This window comes from Hydra viridissima, unplaced genomic scaffold (assembly GCF_058129835.1).
Source record: "Hydra viridissima isolate aposymbiotic clone 2 unplaced genomic scaffold, HvirCarnegie_v1 scaffold_2, whole genome shotgun sequence".
NCBI lineage: Eukaryota > Metazoa > Cnidaria > Hydrozoa > Anthoathecata > Hydridae > Hydra > Hydra viridissima.
Genome location: NW_028324301.1, coordinates 1,614,096 through 1,634,197, shown reverse-complemented (window position 1 = coordinate 1,634,197; position 20,102 = coordinate 1,614,096). Strand labels below are relative to the sequence as shown.

The 20,102-nt window shown below is 29.8% G+C and overlaps 2 protein-coding genes across 5 annotated transcripts; one reads left to right on the top strand and one right to left on the bottom strand.

Annotated features, from left to right (window-relative positions):
• Window positions 1-2,989: 2,989 nt before the first annotated feature.
• Window positions 2,990-4,533, bottom strand: LOC149891509 (uncharacterized). The gene is made up of 3 exons (XM_090079520.1): window positions 4,344-4,533; window positions 3,626-4,270; window positions 2,990-3,369 (listed from the first exon to the last, which is right to left on the bottom strand). The coding sequence occupies exons 1-3, from the start codon at window positions 4,390-4,392 to the stop codon at window positions 3,086-3,088; spliced, it is 978 nt and encodes a 325-aa protein (XP_089935646.1). The 5' UTR covers window positions 4,393-4,533; the 3' UTR covers window positions 2,990-3,085.
• A 2,139-nt stretch (window positions 4,534-6,672) lies between these two features.
• Window positions 6,673-19,334, top strand: LOC145182927 (uncharacterized). Of its 4 annotated transcripts, XM_090078684.1 has the most exons (10): window positions 6,677-7,272; window positions 9,484-9,554; window positions 9,733-9,811; window positions 9,892-9,998; window positions 11,068-11,104; window positions 11,223-11,342; window positions 11,847-12,060; window positions 12,647-13,057; window positions 17,303-19,054; window positions 19,175-19,334. In XM_090078684.1, exons 1-10 carry the CDS (start codon window positions 6,949-6,951, stop codon window positions 19,195-19,197), a joined length of 3,138 nt encoding a protein of 1,045 aa, XP_089934810.1. In that variant the 5' UTR covers window positions 6,677-6,948; the 3' UTR covers window positions 19,198-19,334. The 4 variants fall into 4 exon arrangements, with proteins under 4 accessions (XP_089934814.1, XP_089934810.1, XP_089934812.1 ...); XM_090078688.1 differs by lacking the exons at window positions 11,068-11,104; window positions 11,223-11,342 and having other exon boundaries at window positions 6,673-7,272; XM_090078686.1 differs by lacking the exons at window positions 6,677-7,272; window positions 11,068-11,104.
• The last annotated feature ends 768 nt before the right edge of the window (window positions 19,335-20,102 follow it).

Below are 20,102 nucleotides of genomic sequence, written 5' to 3'. Positions count from 1 at the left end.
AATGGACAGATATTTTGGTTGAATTAAAAAAAGCCGCTATGAATAATATTCTTACGCATGACTCAATATTTATAAATAATTTATCGTTACAAGATAAACTGTAAAGTTCGCTCTTTACTAATTGTTCAGCATCACAACAATATTGACGATTGCTAAAATTAAATCATGTGAAAAATTAGAAATAAGGATGCTAGGATGATTACCCTAGCATCCTTATTTCTATTTTTTCACATGATTTAATTTTAGCAAAATTATATTTTTATATGCGGAGATTTTTTTTTTTTTTTTTTACGGAGAGATGGGGCAAACCCCCTCGGCCACACTCCTTCCCCCCCCCCCTCATCATAGCAACAACCCCATCCTTTCCTCATCATTGCGACAACTGTTATAATAAAAAAAAGTACCAAATAAAAATATATTTAAAAAACAAGGATGCGTTAAATTATACAGCAAAAATTATATTTAGTTATCAGAAAACTGATCATTTGAATCCTTCGAACACTCAACACTTGAATCTTCAGAAAATTCTTCATTTGAAGCATTAAATGATTCATCGGACAATTACAATTTGCTATTGTTGGAAGCGGGACAATCAAATCTCCAGCAATTTTTTGCTCCTTTTTTTCTGTTAGTTCTCTAAGTGAATTGATAACAGGGTCAGATGTTGTTAAGAGCATTTTCAGCAAATCTATACTTGTAGATATGCGACTTTTTCCTAGAATGATGCTCTTGAAATCTTATACAATCTTTATTTCGTGCTTCTTGAGATTCTTCCGAGAGCTGGCCAATGGGAAGAATACACGAATTTATAACTTCAGTACTATGCATTAAAATTTTGTGCACTGTAGCAGTCATGTGACAGTCATGTGACAGTCATGTAACAGTCATGTAACAGGCATGTACAACTACGAATACAAATCTACATATTAAGTTCTAATTTCAGAACCAAGTTTTTCAAATTTGATGCAATCAATGTTATGGCCAGAAGAAAACGTTCTTTACAAAACACTAAATTTTTTGTTTAATTAGGCGTCAAATCCTGTAATCTCTTTTCATTTGTATTTCCATAATGAGGTTTCGGCCTGTCTACAAGTACCATTTTTTTTTTAACCTTTTGTTTGATTTCTTCCGAACGTTGTCTAATATGACATGTATCCTCATTGCTTCTAGCTTACCACTTTTTTATGTCCAAGCGGTAACTGATGTGTAGCAAGCATTCAAAGATACAGATCCAAGCATGTTAGGTAGATAAACCAAGACTGTAAATTTCTTTTTTACCAACACACGTCCAACATAAAAATGTTATATCTGTGGTGCTAATACAGAAAGTAGCACCACAGATATAACATTTTTGTGTTGAACGCGTATCAGTTAAAGCATTGGATACTTTTCCGTCTGCCATCGTAAGTAACAGATTCTGTTTCACAGTAAATTTAGATTCACCAACAGTACACAGTGTTGGAAGAAGTTCACATATTTCTTTCAAAACTTTGTTAGCTTCTATTACAGTAACTTGATTTTTTTCTTTTGAAAAGATAAATTCAATTGGTCTGCAGTAAAGCATTATTAGCATCGGAGTTCTCAAATCTTTGTTTGCAGGTATTGTTGCCAGAACTTCCTTCACATCTCCATTTGCTTATTAATTTAAGTGACAACTTAGAGGGTTCAAAATTGGCTTTGTGTTTCCCTTAACAACTCAGCTGTTTTATTCAATATGGCGCTTAAATTTTAATTTCAGCCTGTGTTTCTGAGAAAGAAGTAAAAGTCTTCTGGAGGGTAACACAATTTTTTGGATTTGCATAACTTATGGTAAGACGGAAATACTTTATGTCCTGCTTTTAGACACCACTTTTCTGTTTGTTCATGAGTTACTAGTACACTTGAAATCTACATAATAAGCTAAGGCCTCTACTCAACAAGATTTTTTTGGTGAATCACAATTTTCACAGTTACATTTTCTGTCTTTCTGTCGCGAATCATTATTTTCACAGTTACATTTTCTGTCTTTCAGAAGTCACACAGAAGAGAATTTACTCTTCCTTTGTATGTTTTCGCCTTTCTTCAAATAATTCCAATTTTGTAATAGAATATTCTGGGTCTTAAAAAAATTATACAAAAATTAAACGCGCAGACCAGGGCAGCCAAATTTTTATATCTAAACACCTCAGGGTTGTGGTTAATTTTCGTAAAAAAATTTGCCTGGATATATGTGGATTAGTTACATGCTTTGAAAATTAAAACAAGAAAAATAAATTGCAATTTTTATAAAGTGTTTTTAAAATCTACTGAACACTAGTCATACCACTTATTTTAACTTAATTTTCAATAAAATATAAAGTACATACTCTCTCAAGTAAAATTCATCGCAACTGTCATAATTATTATTCACAATAAATTTTCTAAAAGCTATTGCTACAATGAAAAAATTGCAACTAGCTTGATAACAAAAATAAGTTTATCTTTAAGTGTCGCTAAAGAGCTAATGATTCAACACTTAAAAACACGTGCGCTGATTAATACTTGAAATTTTTCTCTAGGGAGTGTTCAGAAATATCATGGGATTATCTACCAATTGGTTCCTTGAATTGACTTTTGTCTGCCTAGCATATGATTCAAGATGATTCACTGTGCATTGAAGAAAACTTAGGGATGAGAACTGCTTTTGCATAAAATTCTGAAATTTCTTTTTGTCTTAATGTAATTAACAACTATGGAAAGTTTGGTGGAAATGGTGGCTGTTTTGACTGTTCTAGTGTTACCGTTACGGTTGTGTGAAAGCCCAAATTTATATGGAATTACCCAACTTAAGCAATATAACGTTTAAAAAATCTTTTGTAAAAAATTTTTTATTTTAAGAGGCTTGTAGACACAAAATTAAGTACAATTTTCGGCATTCAAGTTTATCAATTTTATCTATAATAAATATCATTACTTAAAAACCAAATATTTATCCAAATGTTTAAAATTTGAAAAATTCTAGTACTTGATTTTAATACAAAATTCTAACTCTTTACTTTAATACAAAATTCTAGCACTTGATTTTAGTAAATAAAAATTAGAAAAATTTTCACCAAAAATTTGAAAGTCACAGAATTTTTTCAACATCGTAATATAAATAACCGTCTTTTTTTATAAAATCGAATTGGGGTGCATTATGAGTTTGTAAAGAGTTCAAAATGCAAATTTTCCTATTCCCAACTCCATTGTATTCAAAGTTAAAAGATTGACACATTTCATTTTCTAAACAAAAAGACAAACATTCTTCAACTGACTGCAACTGTTTTTCTTGGATGATATGCCCTTGAAGATACTGATCTTTATTTAGCAGAGTTGTTGAGCAGCCACCACGTACCTTAGCGACTTCAAATCCTAAGAAAAGTTAACATAATAAATTCGCTGGGTATTTATCACCTGGTACTTATCACCTGGTATTTTATCACCTGGTATTTATCATCTGGTATTTTAGAGCCAATCATTGATGTCTTTGGTGAGCAAAAATATTATTCAAAAATTTGTTTAAATAGATTTTTTATTTATATACTTTGTAAACTGATGAATTTTATAGTAAAAAAATTTTTTACACTTTGTATTTATTTAACTTTTTGATAATAAGTAAATAATTTACCATATGTAAAAATGTTTTCTATTTCATTCTTCTTTAAGGCTCTATTCCACATCATTAAGTCATCAATATACATTTCTGCAAAAAGGGTAGCGTTTTCATCTTGTAAACCCACTGCTATAACGTCTTGATCAAATTTAGTTACGAAATTTTTATTTAGTTTACAGCTCATTTCCTCTGCAACCGCATTGACAAAGATTTCCAAACAAGTTGTGTTGAATACAATGGTATAAAACTGCCATTGATCTGATTGAGGTTTCAGCTTGTGGAATATGACCAAAGATTGATTTTCTTTTACAATTTCCACAGGTACGATTGTTTCAGTAAAAAACAACATTCGCAGAGAGGGCGATGCTATGATGAATGTCTGCCCCCAGTTGCTCCATTTGACCCAAAACGCAAGTGTGAACCCCTCAACACATGAAGTGTTATTTTTCATGAAGCAATGAGCTGAAGAGCTATTAAAAATAAACCCTGTATTTGAGCCCTTAAAATAAAGAAAATGACCCTGTCTCAAACCAGAGGAATCTGTTTCAACAACAGTGCCATCTAACAGTTGGGCGGATGAATCGTTTTTTCCTTTTGGACGGATCATATTATCTTGATAAGTTTCCATGTCCCACCAAAGATTTGGAAGTTGAGTACTACCTAAAAATAATTTTATTTCGTTAAAAGCCAACAAAAATAATAAAATCATTCATACAAAGCATTCAAACTTTACCTGAAACAAAATAAAATGATGATAAACATATCAGATTGAAATAAACCATTTTTCTTGCTTCTTAATAAAATTTTTTCTAATAAGACTTTCATATTCCTCAATGTGTTTACTTCAGGTAATGTTTATTTTTTTAAGTTACATTAAAATTAGATTAATTTTTCTAGTTGTTTAGAAAACATTGTCGGCTTATCAAAATTGTTTGCATGTTTAAAAAAGTAAAAAAATAACTTTTTATATATAAGGCATCTCCATGGAAACAAAAATGAAGCTCTTTCGAACCTCTTGTAACTTTTTACAACAAAATTCATAAAATAGAGAAATAAATTTTCAGCACACGTGTATTTTGCTTTAACATTTTAGTTCTTGATATTTATAATCTGTTTTATATATCTCTAAGTATTTTTTGTGTTGGACTTCGCCCTTGATTAAATGCGGAAGAGGTTGCTCTCAGCTCATCATGACTACGCGCCTCTCGATTAAAGTCTAGTTTGTTAAAAGTTAACAAGATAATAAGTCTTGTTGCCTTAAACATAATTACAGTGCGCTCCAACACACTTTTTTTCTCTCAAGCACCCAATCATATTATACCTAGATGATGATAGCCACTGATGGAATTCTAGTTTTCATATCAACTTATTTAAATATCTTATCTTGATTTACTAAACTCACGGCTAAGTTTCTTTTAGCGGAGGTCCAGTGCTTCTTTACTAAACTCAATTTAATTAACTTAAATTAACTCAATAAATTGTCTTATCTTTTTTTTTCAAAACTGTTACAAAAAAACTAAACTAATGTTTCTCCTTTTTTTGCTTTTTTTTTTCTTTCTAAATTTTACAAAAAAGCTATACAAAAGCATGGAAGTTTGTCTAATTTAGAACAATGCCCCATTACAAGAGTCCATACAAATATCTGTTAACTATTCTTTTCAATTTTGATTCAAGCTCAGAGATTTATTTTTTCGTCTGCAAGAAAATGAGCAAATTTAGTGAACTTGTTTTCAAATCCTTTGTTCAAATCTTTTTTCTCACGGTTTTTTCTCTTTTTTCTCAATTTTTTCTCATTGAAAGATCTTTTTTATATCAATCTCTACCCCTCATCCGATTTCTAGAGCATAATATAAATTAGTGTAATTAAGCATAATATTGTGTTTTGAATTAAGCAAATTTACATCTAAAGTCAGAAAGGATAGTAATTTCCTTTATAAATCCATGTCACAAAATTAACATAATTGAATTAATTATAATTTTTGAGATTAGAATTAGAGGGTAAAAAAGTTTTCTTCTACACGAAAATTGTTTTGATGATTTTTTAAAGAGTAATTTTCAATATGAACCAAGAAGATGCTTTGCAATCTAGAGTTTCCGTTTTGTGAGACTATAACAGGGAAATCAAGTATTCTTCCAAAATTGAATCTAAAAGTATTAGTCAATTGCTCGTTATTGTTCGCTATGACGAACAACTGACCATACTAAGAACAACGAACTACTTTTACAAAAAGTATGTATCACGATGTTTTTGGTGGGCACATTACCATAATGCAATCCAACTCTTAAAAGATACTACTTAATTATGTAATATGATTTCTATTTTGGCCTTTCCGCTAACTTTTCCTTAGGGCGTACAAACACCAACAAAGAAAACAGCACAATCAATCTTTTCAGTTGTAAAATTAGTTAAAAATGAAGAAATTTTTATAAAAACCAAAATTGAATTAAAAAAAAGAGATCAAGATGAACACTTTTTCAACAGAATGATTTCACTTAAAAACTTGTTAATTTTGAAACCCATTAATATTGTTACATTTCTCTTTATAAATAAGAGAAATTAAAGAAATTAGAAATCAGAGAAATCACATAAAGGTATTTTCAGTCCGAAGCTAATTTTTAAAGCTTTAGTAAATAATATGTAGCCACATTTACTAAAAAAAACTGAATAGAGCGCCCCCCCCCCCCCCCCCCCGTGTTTGAGTGTGAGTTTTTGAGGATGTGCATGTAAAAGATCTTGTTCCGCAACTGTTTTGCTCCTTTATATCTTCCTCCTCATTTAACAGCTTCACCCAGGGTTGAGTGTCTTTTTCACTCAAGGTTGAGTGTCTTTTTTAGACCGTTGTAAAGTAGGCCATGATTTAAAACCATCAAGAATCTCAATGTAGAAACACATGCAGCTATAAGGCAAATTTTGTCGTCGGAAATATGAAAAAATCGCATGTACATACGTTTGCGTAACGAAAACCAACGTCTTTGTTTCTTTAATTGTTTGTTTGTTAATGTATTTCACACAACATTAATTATTAAAAAGATTTTATTTCAACTATTTTTTCTTATCGGTAATCTATCAGGATAAATGAGCTGAAAAGATATTTGCATTCAAACAGACTTAATAGAATTGTATGGAATGAAGGTCTTGCGAACCGACGAGTTAAATAAATTTTTATTTTAAATAACGAGATTACAGAGTCAACGAAAAAAAAAAAAAGATGCGTTGTTTAGCGTTGCTGGAATTGAGAGGATATTTTAACAAAAACGGTTTGAGCTTGTTGTTTATTTTATTGTAAACAAACTTTTCCTATGTTATGTAAAATACACGTCCAAAAAAAAATCGGAAAATGTTAAAATGGAGTAAACCCAGCTCACCGAAAGACAACAGTTTTGATTTTGAAGACGAATTAACTTATATTGCCTCTGCCTCTAACATTGACATTTCAAATGACACCAGGTTTTCTTTTGGATACGAACCTAATTACGCAGTTAACAAAAACAAAAGCATGTCCGATATGTATGTCTCTTCTGAAGACATATATCTTCAAATGCAATCAAATCGTTATAGATCTGAAACTCAAAACAAGAGTCATTACGAATACGAAGAAAGGTCATTAAACGAGTATGGATTAATCCTTGATTCTTTGGAAGAGCTAAGAAAATGGATACAGGTTAGTCCTTTAAAGATCAAAACTTATTGCTAGACATCTCAAAAGCTTATTTTAAAAGTGTGTTTTTTGTGAAAATTTTTTAAAATCAAAATATTTAAATCGTTTTAAATGTATGCATAACGTTTTGCAGATATAAGTTGATTGTTTGGTTAATCGAGTTGTATAGACAAAAGGGTTTTATTTCATTGACGAAATTAATGGTCGGAGACTTTTAGGGCTGCATTTTTGTGATATTACTTGAATTTCCAATCAAAGCATTTTTTTAAATGTAAATAAAGTAAATAATCAACTCTGATAATAAGAGTATTCACAAATGATTTTGATTTTTTTATACTAGAGAATTTTAGATTTTTTTTAAAAAAACATAATATGTAATGAAATATATATAAAATAATGAAATATTTATAAAAAAAGATTAAAAAAATACTTCCATAAAATCAAATAAAAATTGGAAAAATACTTCGCTCTTTGTTTTGAAGTTACTTTTAAAGTAACTAAGAACTTAACATCGGATAGTAGTGTAAGAATTGACAACTGACATCTTTATTTGTGTAAACGCCAGGTTGCCGAGGAAGAGTTTACTGTAAAATGCATTTTTTTGACGTTTTCCGGTAAAATAGTTTTACAGGCGTTTCGAACAACATAACAAGTTCTCTTTCGTTTTCCGTAACGTATTCTGAGAAATTTAAATTTTCGTCATTTTTTCTTAAAATATTGCAAGGGTAATAAGCTTTAGCCTTGATGCACTTTTTCAATGATTTTATGTCCTTTTTGGTAACATCCATTTCTTTTTTTAAGAACCTATCTTGTATTGAGATTGTTTCTCTAAGGTATTGTCTTTTATTATCTACAACTTCTTCAATTTTTAAACCAATCAAGTAACGTTGCGCCTTCGGAAACCATTGTTTAATTTCATCTAAATACTTTCCTCGAATGTTGTTTAAAGTCCTCGAATTGTTTAGGTAAAAGCAAAAAAATACAATGTCTATTTCACCGGATATGTTTTTGTATTCTCTGGTTCTCTCTTCATCCATTGGGAGCCGCGTGCTCTGAGATTTAGTCGGTGCAATATAAAGTTGTAAGCGAACTTTTCCCTTAGTCATTTGTAGTGGGACTCCTGTTTTTTGGAATTCCTCCAGTAAAGATTTTGAATGTCCTGCTCTGAGGTTGAAATACGGCTGAATAAGATACCCGAGACAAAAGGATTGATCTGAGACCAGCAATATGTTCATGCGTTGTTCATCTGACATTACTGCGTTATTTTTTCTCAATTAATCACAAAGAATATTTTAATAGCTTTCTGAAATCTTCGTTATAGAATTTTGTTTCAAATAAAGGCAAGGTATGTAATCATCCTCTTGCAAATCAATTCTGTATGGGAAACCATTAAACTTAGGAATTCTAAACTCTAATCCTATTATGCATGGTTTCTCCCACCTTAAGTGTAGTTTCCTTTTTCTGTTTTGTCTCAACCACGTTAGATTTAACATTTTTATTTCAAAGTCATTTGCATGCGAATCTGTTTATTCAATAATAATCAAATATATTACATAGATATCACGAGAATGTGGATTATATTGGATATGAGCATTAAGGAATTAAACTTTGGCACAATTCTATTGCTACAAATATTTTAAAAGATTTGTAAAAAACACGCGCTTGAAAACATGCCCTAATGAAAACATTACCCATAGAAGTTAAAAGAAAACTAAACTCCATGTTTTCTACACCCCTTCATTTATTTTTGCCATTTAATATTATTTCGTTACTTTTGTCTACATAATTTTTTCTTTATTGCTTTAAGAATTATTTAAGATTTTTTATTTGCATTGGAAAAACTTAACTTTTTATGATTTACTCGATTTCAGCGAATTTAAAGCAAAACTAACAAAGTAATTCATAAAATCTCGAAAGTGTTTGCATAAGCATTTTGAAGCCTTTACCTTTTATTGTGTTAAACAAGCATTACTTCAACAAATTAAAACAAAAAACCATTTTAGCAATAGAATTTCTTATACCTACATTTTTATTATGTTTTACGACATAATTTTATTATCCTAAAATATCAATGCGTGTGATATATTTATGTTATGCGCATTAACTTACAATGCATGTTTTTTTTTAAAATGTTGATTTATATGTGTGTTGAAAAAATTCTGTTTAAAATGTGGTTTTAACAATGAAATTAACGGTTTAAACTGTTATTTATAGTTAACAACTAAAACAACGTCGGAGGAAACCAATGTGTTGAACAATTTGGACGACGGTTTAATACTTTACAAGTGCGGTGTTGTATTTTGTAAAGAGCGATTTTAAAGAAGGATTAGCAAATACCTTAAATTGTTTTTCTCGTCTTTAAGCATTTTTTTTTTTAAACCTGCCCAACATTTTAGTTCTTTTAATTTTAAAAAATGTTTAAAATAGTTATTTTTCCTCCGTATCTTTTTCTCTTTTGTTCAGATTATTATCAAAAATCGATGACAGCTCATATAAAAAGAAGATAAATCGCAAAATATCGAAATTTGCGTGGAATCGCAGGGTAAACTGTTTAGTTACTAATTGCATCTTTCTCCATCCGCATTACAATTATGAAAATTGTTTCGTCGTTGACACTTTTAGGAGTTGGTTTTTAACTTTCTAAGAGAATGCAAGAAATTGGGAATCAAAGAAAGCGATCTTTTCACAGTCGAGGATTGGAGATACGTAATTGATCACCCCGAGTGTTAGTAAGTTATTAAGACATGATAATCGTGTATTATATCTTCTGTATACCACATTAAACTGTCCAACATTAATTTCAATGGCTTAATTACTTTTAATGTCTCCTACACTTTACAAATGTCACCATAGTTGTCTCCATTACTTCCCATTATTTTACAAATGTCTCCATTACATTTAATGTCTCCATTACATTTAATGTCTCCATTGCTGTTAATGCCTCCATTACTTCAGATCATTTTTTTTTTAGCGATGAATTTGTCTATAAATTAAAACTTGTCCTAGAATTTTTAATTATCTTATCAATTTATTATCTTGGCTATCTTTAAGAAGATCATAATTTAAGAAGATTACGATCTTCTTAAATAATGATCTTCTTAAAAATAAGACGCTGAGACGTTTATTTTTCTCTTAATATTGATAAAATTCGCGTTGCTTATATAAAAACAATTTTCGGGGTGATGATGGTGTTGATGATAATAATAGTACTGATGATAAGATGAAGATTTTGATAGTGATTATGATTATGATAATTATGATGATAATGATAATGATGATGATAATGATGATAATGATGATGATAATGATGATGATAATGATGATGATAATGATGATGATAATGATGATGATAATGATGACGATAATGATGATAATCATGATAATGATAATCATGATGATCATGATGGTCATGATAATTATCATGATGGTCATGATAATGATCATGATGGTCATAATAATTATTATGATAATCATGATAACAATCATGATGATCATAAGTATGATCATAGTGATCATTTTCATGATCATTATGATGACAACGATAACGGTTATGGCAATCATCATGATAATCATTATCAATTATTATGATTATCAATTATTATGATTATATAATCATTATCAATTATTATGATTATAATCATGATTATGATCATGATTATGATTATAGTTATGATCACGATGATGATTATGATGATCATTGTAATGATCAAAATAACAATCATCATAATAAGGGTGATCAAAATGATTATCATGATGACAATCATGTTGGTTGAAATTTATTTTAGTCTGTGTTTTCAGTTTCCAGGATGAGCTTTGGATGTACAGCATAAGAAAAGTATGCTTCCATTTTTCATAACTGAGCACTGTTAACTCAGAAAATATAGCCGTGATGTTAATGTTTTTTTTAATGTTTAAATTGAAAACGATAAATGAATTGTATTATAAATTTTCAGGTCTTAAAAACTTTCTACCAACTGATAATAAAGTCAAAAAGAAAGGTTCAAGTGAAGGAAGTTAATTTAGATGTTTTTCGACAGTTGTTTCTCATCGAAGATTTAGCCAATGTAACCATGGTTAGTTATCTTTTAAGACGGTTTTTTAAAAATCTGCTTTATTAAAAAAAGTTGATAAAAAAAACCTGGTTAGGAGTATTTTTATAACAATTTTCATTAAAAAGTAATAATTGACCGTTTAAAAGAAACATTTACATCTCCCAATAGTTTTGACATTCTAATAAATAATATTATACATCGCTTCACTTGCTACACCCCGGATCCGCTCCTGTTATACATAATCATATAATATCTATTATTGTATGAACATTATTTAAACATTAAATTGTGCGAACCCCACAGGGGGCTAGTTTGCTTATTAATGAAACATTTCAAAAATGGACTTTAAAATTTCTTCAGTTAACAATTCAACTTTTGAATATTAAAAAATTATTTTTTTTGTTCCAAAGTGAGCATATGAGTTTTAGAAAGGCTTGGTGGGCACCACACAAAAAGGTTGGGAAACATAACTCTTAACGCATGTGTAAGTGAAAAAACCCGAATTTTACTAATAAATTTTTTTAGTGTTCTGAATGCTCACCAAGTGATCAAGACACTGTTAAAAACTCGCCTGTAAATTGTGACGAAACAGAAACACCCCAGCCAATTACTTTTCGATCTTACATTAAACCTAAAGAAAAAATTGAGGTTCTCAATAAACTTCAAAGGCTGAAGAACAAGAACACCAGAAACAAACGCAGTCATGGACAAACTCGAAGCCCATATTCATCTCCAACAGGTAGTCTCCTACATTTTTTTTATTTCTTAAAAAAAGTGAAACGGGTGAAAAATTTAGTGTAAAAATTAGATTGAGTTTGTTTTTCGCAATGATGTATTATATAAACTAGATGTCTAACTTCGATCCGAAAAGTGAAGCCGTGGAAGCCATTTCTAATTCGGGCAAAAATATGCATTTTTAACTTTTATTTCGCACGTCGGATATAGCATTTGCCCTTATTACAAATGGTGGATTTAATTTTTAAAGAAAAAAAGCGGCTTCACTTTTCGTTCACTTTAAAATCCCGCAAGTTAGACATCTAGTATATATAATATATCATTGGTTTTTCGTCCTCATTTTCAAAATTTGCGCATTAATATATGTAAACCTGTGCCATATATTTTCAATAATTTGCAACTGTATAACGAAAAGTTTCACTCCAAGCGTAATTAGCCCGCCATAACGACACTATTAATCCGCCATTATAACATTTATAATGATCCTATTTTCCTGCTGATGATTTTTTTGAAATGTGGAAAAACCATTATTTTATAAGAATTGCTAAAATTAAAAAACTCTGAAAGGGATATTAATCGAATTCTTTCAGCACCAGAATCACCCAATACAGTTTCGGATGATGGTTATGCTACTTCAAGCGGAACTTGTGGATCACCCTTTCTGCAATTCTCACAAAAAAAAAGCAAAGCGACGTTTTCGATAAACCGAAAAGCCAATAAAAAAAGTATAACAAAAGAAAAGACAGGTTTTGAGCGAATTTCGAAAACCGATAAACCGTTAAATTCATTTGAAAAACAAAACATGAGCGACTTTGTTAAGCCGATATCCAAACCTTCAGAGGAAGAAATAAATATTTTAAACAGATTTTTGCAAGAATTTACAAACGAGAAAAGAGAAAATAACCATGTACAAAATAAACTCGAAGTGAAAAACGAACTAAAGAAAGAATATTTTCCATCAAAGAATTCACCGCATCAGAAAACATTCTATCAACATGCAGGTATATATATATATATATATATATTTCAGCTTTTGCAGCACCATAAAATTATGAATTTTAGCTTTAACAGTTTCTGTTGATTAATCTTAAACGAGTTCTCAAAACTCTTGAAACGCAAAAAAATTAACGAATGCTCCTAAAATCAAGCAATGCTTGCTAGGTATTCTCTGCGCGGTAATTTCAAAGTTTGCACATATAATTTTCTCTTTATTTAACATTCTCGAACTATGTAAACATTTCTTATCGCACAAAGGTGGAGAGATTTGTTTTGCTACAAAACTTTCGACAAATTTTCAAAAGATTAACAGCTATAAAAACTGAGCAGAGAAAATTTTTTCTCTTCGTTATAGATTTCGTAAGTAAAGAATTTTTCTTTAATTTCGTTAGAAAATCTTTTCTATTCTTTGTAATACATTACCTATTAATATTGTGGGCAGAAATTGACGTAAGAAGCGATTTCAAATTCGGTTTATAAACGTTATTCAGAAATGACTTTTCAGAAACATTATAAGGGAATCTATGGACACTGAATCTTTCTTAGCATCAGTGGGTTTGCGTAAATCACGATTGCGGCGTTGTTTAAAAAAAGTTTCGGTTTAAAAAGTGAAGTGATAGCCGCGCTTTTATTTACCAAAACCAGTTTTAAACTTTTAATTACCATGTAATTAAAACTTTTGAAAAAATTGTCTTAATTCTGATTTTAGAAACTCAGTATTCAACATACGGAGATAATTTTAAAATGATTTACATATGAAATTTACAATTTAATTACTTCAAAAGAAAGTGCTAAATAAAGCAAAGCGACAGAAGATCATTTTAAAAAAGTAGTTGAAGTTTTTTAAATAATGAATTTATATAACTGAAGAATTTCTAGTTCTAGTTTTGCTAACTAGAATTGAAACCAATGCATGTATTCTTTAAATAAAAAATGTCTTTATGCAAATGTAAAAATCATTAAGACTTATAAAGATCATTTCATTATCCTTAATTTACTTTGACAATCAAAATTGTATCAAACTGAAAGTTGCTGTAAAAGTATTTCATAGGTATACTACAGATTATTCTTACGAAGCTAGAAATGAATGAGTGCACGGCGTCGTTTTTAATACTTAATAATTACACGTAACAAAGTTTAAATTCACACTCAATGATGAAATGTGCTGTTAGTGTTAGTTTTGCATAAATAAATTTATTGAATCTTAAGTCTAAATAAAAAAGTTATGAATAGGAAATGACATAGACACCTATTAACACCTTGATGCTTCTATTCACCCTCTGGCTTTCTTACTTTCTTACTACCTGTTTTATAAACAGCAGACATCTTAAATAAATGTATAGACCATATATATATGGTCTATACATTTATCTAAGATGTCTGCTGTGGCTATCAGGGCTGTTGTTGTTATCTTTCCGCTTGTTTTTGATGACAATCCTAACCGTTTATCCTTTGGGCACCAACTTTAAACGGATTCTGCCCCACTGTCTCATTTTGACCAGTATCACTCTTACGAATTCTCTTAGTATGTCACTATCTAGAAAATACATCATCATGGTAATAAGTTAATTCTTTGTTTTTTGTTTTTATTTTTACACAAAAACCATTTATTCTTTAAATAATCCATTTTTTTAACATGTAAAACATCAAAACAAAAATCATATAAGTTCGTTAGTATCACGTAAACGTATCCCATACTCACGTTTAATTTATGCGTGTCATACTATAAAGACTGTCCGGAATGATAATGACCCATGAGATTTTTCAAATATTTTGAGGAACCACTTAATCGATTTTGATAATTTTTTAGTTTTAAAGTTAAAATAATAAGTCTAAAATTTCAGAATAGCTACAAATATAAAGAATTTCTTTCTTTTAAAAATCAATAATTTATACGATTACATAAATATTTACATGTATTTGAATGTTTTTAAACTGAAAAAAATCTTCCAATAAATTTAAAAAGTAAATATAGTTTTGGAAAAAAAGTTAATAATCAAAATATTTCATAAATATTTACTTGTAAATAAAATAAAGAAGTAAATGTAATATTGTAAAACTTTATTGCTTTTTTAATTAGATGTTTGAAACTAAGCTTAAATTTCGTGTTAAAATTGAAAAAAAACTAAATTAAAACTAATATAAATCACAATTAAAGAAAAAATCAAAACTAAGACCGTATTATATTGCCTATACCTAATTGGAATATGTTTTGGAGGTTGGCCCTAAATTTTTTAAAACATGGTTTGATAAGGGTTATTTAAAGAGCCTTTTTATTTATCATTTATTTATTTTTATTCTTACATTTTATTTACTTAACATTAAACATTTAATATTCATACGTTTAAAAAATAAATTTCCAATTTAGAAGGCTTTTTCCAGTTTTGATTTTAACTCTTTTTGACGGTTAAAACTTTTAATGCCAAAAAAAATTAAACTCTTTTTGATGCGGTAATTTTTTTTTGGATGCGGTGTTTAAACCGAATGTCCAAAATATTCCCTGCACTTGTAATAAATTTCCTTATTAAAAATAAAACGCTTCAAGTTTAAACCTCCGTAAATGCCACAAATTGCCTTGTGGTACTTTTTAAACTAAAATAATAATTTTTTTACCGTCGATTTGTTTTATTTTTGTATGAGAAAGTTTTTGTTAAAACAAGGTTCGCGAAAACCTCAGGGAAATTTTAGTTGAATAAGGAAGTTCGTCATTTTTATTTTATTTTTGTTCTCGATTGTTTTTTTTTAACATCTATAAAAATAACTTTTTCATGACTATAAATTTTCAAAGTTTTCTTTGAAAGGAGATCTGCAGTTAAAGCCATTTGAATTTTTACACTTCGTGCAAGATGCACATGTAGGATATGAGCCTTAATGAGTCTGAATGCCAATAAACATAAACGTAATAAAAAAGAAAAGGGTGATATATGACGTTGGAATTCATTACAATTCAAATTTCAATTTTTCTATTCATCTTTATTTTTTGGTTGGAGCTGATGCCTTTAGGCATTAAAAGTTAGTCATTTTCTGGTTGCAATTGGTGCCTTTAGGCATAAAAAATTATTCAGTTTTACCGGTAGACCATTTTACTAAATGTAAAAAGTTTTAGATTTATTTTAAAATTTAACGCTCACCACTACTAACTTAAATTCAAGCCACTGCTAGCTTAAATTCAAGCCAGCTGGCCTCACTTGGTATAACTGGTAGCTAGCCTTATTTCTATTAACTCGCTTTATTTCCATTTTTTTAAATTTTACTAAGTCTTGATTTAATGAAACTATTCAAGCATTATATGACTACAGAGTTGCGTGGATAGAAGGTAAATGTCTTATTATATTAATTTTCACTAAGAAACTTTTTAAGAATTCAATGTAAAAAATATCAGGACTAAATGATCAATTATTTTACTAATTAGATACAACCAATCGTAACATAACCTCCCGGCCAAGTCTAAATTATATTTTTTTTGTCTTCTCTTTCCTCCCTCCGCCCCGCTTATGTAATGCTAGTTTTTTTTTTTTTTTTTTTTTTTTTTGATTTTTTGATTTTTTGTTGTGCTTACATACTTGGTGTTATCTTACGGTAACATTAACAAAAAAGAGACAGTTGAGGTTGACCAAGGATGTAACTAATATTACAATTAAAGCATAAATTCGAAAGAAAGCTCTCACGAAACAACCATTCTATTGCTAGCATCTTTAAATAAATCAGTTTTCTTTAGAGAAGCTATATTTTTTGCAACAAAACTAATTATTTGAATTTGTTAATTTACTTTTGAATTATGTCGGATTTTTAGAACTTTTTTAAGAGATCATTAGCAATATTGCATTATTTCACATAACAAAGAAAAAACTTAATATATGATATGTGCGAGTATAAATGGCGCTTATTCTTACCATAGTCTATTTTTATTGTTTTCCATAGTCCGCTTGCTAGGGGTGGATTAACTTTAAAAAGTTTTTAAAAAAGCTAGACTGCTTTACTGCTTTTCAAAAAGATTGCTGAACATCTCAACTCTTTTACTCAGAATGTTGACGGTTTAGCTATTAAAAAAGTGAGGCAATAGCAGTTCTTTTGCCTCATTTGCTTGTAATATTGTAACATTGTCTTTACACAAAAATTAAATTCAGATTTTTTAACAATTTTATGTTCTTTCCAAAACACAATGACGCATTGCTCTAATAGTTTAATTACAATCCTAATGAGATGTTTAGATATTGTATTCACCTCAGCTATTGTTTTTTTCTTCTCAGAAATCAATTGGATTCAAGCAAGCGTGAAAGAAGCACTAAGTTATGTTCAATTAACTACTGAATTAAAAAACGTAGTAAATGATTTGTTGACGGTAGGAAATACTTATAGCATTAAAAAGAATGAGAATTTGTTACCAAAAGAAGATTTAGAAAATTTTTTTAAAACCATAACCAGACCAGAAATACTTAGCAGCGTATCAGAATATACAAGCGAGGAGAATTCATCCACTGATGAGTATATATCCGGGAAAATGCCAGCACTTCTAAAAGAAGGAAGTCATGAAAAGAAACACCGAAAAGAAGAAAAAAAGAAGAAGCATAAAAGTAGTAGCGATAAAAATACAAAAAATAAACTGGAAGATGATAATGTTCAAAATGGTGGAAATCATTACGAATCTATCGCAAGTCCGAAGAGCCCTGACAGAATTTCGCGTTCTGAAACTCGAAAATCTCGAAATCACAAACACGATAAACACGATAAATCAAATAAGAGAAAATCTCCGAAGCACGAAAAAAATTTGGAGGTGGTCGAAACCAAAACAGAAAATAAAGAACAAATATATGAAATAATTAGCAATGAAAAAAACCATAGTGAATCGCTGCCATCTAATGATCGAAAATACAATAAACTTGATTCAGAACCACAGGAAGATAGTACGATAAACGCTGTCAATTTAGTAGCAGCCAAATCAAAGTTAAAACCGCCGAAGTACTTAAATCCTCCGAATGATGCCCCATTAAAAAGAAACAATTCCATTCATATTAAAGAACCTGAATATACCTGGGATACAGCCGATGGTAGGCACCGAGTTTATTTACGTTCAAAAGAAGGGGTAACATCCGCACCTCCTGCTAGAAAAGACATTTTAAATAACCGCGACGAAAACTTTAAAGAATGGTTAAGGAAGAACAGTGCACAAGACAATATACATGAAAGATTAGGAGTTTCTCCAGATATTGTTGAGCTTTTGAGAGAGGAGGAGAACTTTTGGCAAAAACAACAAGAATTGAAAAAGTGGCGAGAATCACACGATAAACAAATTAATAAATTTAACAAACATACTTTACCGCCAGTCAGACCACGACCGATTAGTACTTACGCAAGAATAAATGCTTGTCCAGTTTCAGAAAGTGAAAGGGAATTGGAAGAAGCTAGAATTGAGAGAGAGGCTAATCGTCTTATGCATTTCCGGGCTCAACAAGTTCACGTTTTAGAGACATCAAAAGAAAATCTTTTTCGGGATGATGAAAAAAAAAACCTTATCCAACCTTATCATTCTTCCATCCTTTCTTCGAGTCATGTAAATGTGCGTAATTTAAAACAAAGATCTTCTGTGCACTTTTCTTCGGATAATAAGCCGGTATACGAGCGATCAAACTTAGTCAGAAATATCAGAAGATCAAGAACCATGAGCTGCTTTTCTGATGACGATGAGGTTTTCAATGATTATCGGCGTGATAACTCAGTCCACAATCGAGGATACTACTCTGATCATGAGGCTTTTCTTGAATCTTCGACATTTCAAGCTGGACCAAAACAGACCGGAAATAAATTTCGATTTAGATGCACATCTTGCTCAAGGACTATAAACGATGAGCGTTTAATAAGCATCGAAGGGCACGATTTTAACTGGCATATAAAATGTTTTTTTTGTGTTGTTTGTCGAGCATATTTAAACGACAAGCACATTGTTCGTGTTCGCGTTGTTGACTCGAGATTACATTGTCGATTCTGCTATTCAGCTAGAAACGGTAACTATATATATCTCCCTTTCTTTTTTTTTTTTGGATCAATTTTTAATATTTTTTTTTAGAAAGTTTTTTAATTCATATCTTAAAATATTCTCAGTTAAACCTTTTTTTTCCTTTTAGGAGAATTAATGTCAGAAGTTTAGGACAGGAACGAAAATAGAATTTTTAATGGATTTATTTATTATGAAAAAATTTCTAATATAAAGGATTAATTTTCTAATTCATTTTAATCAAAATTCTATTGTAAATATTGATTTTCAATCGCATTTCCCATGCATTCTTTGCTGCATTATCATTTCTCTAAAAACCATAACCAATGCTCGGATTAAAATGTAAGAATTTATTTTTTAAACGACTAAAAATCCAACTGTGAAAGTATATATTTTTAAAATCCTAATAGTGAGCTAAAGCGTGATTTTAAATCTGAGCGGATTAACCAAGTTGGTCCACTGGCGCAGAATGTGAACTTAAACGTTTTATGCACAACTGTATTAAGCATTAATTGCCCGCTACATGAAAACAGCTCTTGTCAAAGCCTTTTAAGATTTTTTTTACAAAGTTTAATTTTCTGACAATTTCGTAGAAAGGCTAAGCGAACTACATTTATACTAAAAATCTAAATAAAAAATTCAACAATAAATCATCTAGTTTTTTGTATTATCAGGAAATCTCAGTTCAAATTTAGAGAAAAGCTGCCAGTTTTAATGATTTAAAAAACTGAACACAGTTTTTTAAAAATGTTGGCTCAGAAATTAACCGCACAATATGGGACCTCATAAAACAATATTTTGGGCACTACCGTCCATAAAAAAAATGCCGAAATTTAATTTCTTCTTTTAAACAAAGATAGATAACTCAAGAAATTCCATCGTTTCAAAAGAAAGCTAAGATACGGTTTTAGAAGAGCGAAGCTTAGTTACACATTTTATTTCTCTTATTATTTTATTACTTTAATTTTATTAAAGTAGATATTTTTAAGTAAAAAATGATATGAAAAAGCGAATTATCCAGTAGAAACACGATTGGCAATATTAACCTTGTGGCGAGA

Coding starts and splice junctions, on each gene's coding strand:
- LOC149891509 (XM_090079520.1), bottom strand. CDS start 4,392: ATGGTTTATTTCAATCTGATATGTTTATCATCATTTTATTTTGTTTCA. Junction 4,271..4,343: donor ATCATTTTATTTTGTTTCAG/GTAAAGTTTGAA, acceptor AATTATTTTTAG/GTAGTACTCAACTTCCAAAT. Junction 3,370..3,625: donor AGAAAACATTTTTACATATG/GTAAATTATTTA, acceptor AACTTTTCTTAG/GATTTGAAGTCGCTAAGGTA.
- LOC145182927 (XM_090078684.1), top strand. CDS start 6,949: ATGTTAAAATGGAGTAAACCCAGCTCACCGAAAGACAACAGTTTTGAT. Junction 12,061..12,646: donor CCCATATTCATCTCCAACAG/GTAGTCTCCTAC, acceptor GAATTCTTTCAG/CACCAGAATCACCCAATACA. Junction 19,055..19,174: donor CTGCTATTCAGCTAGAAACG/GTAACTATATAT, acceptor TTTTCCTTTTAG/GAGAATTAATGTCAGAAGTT.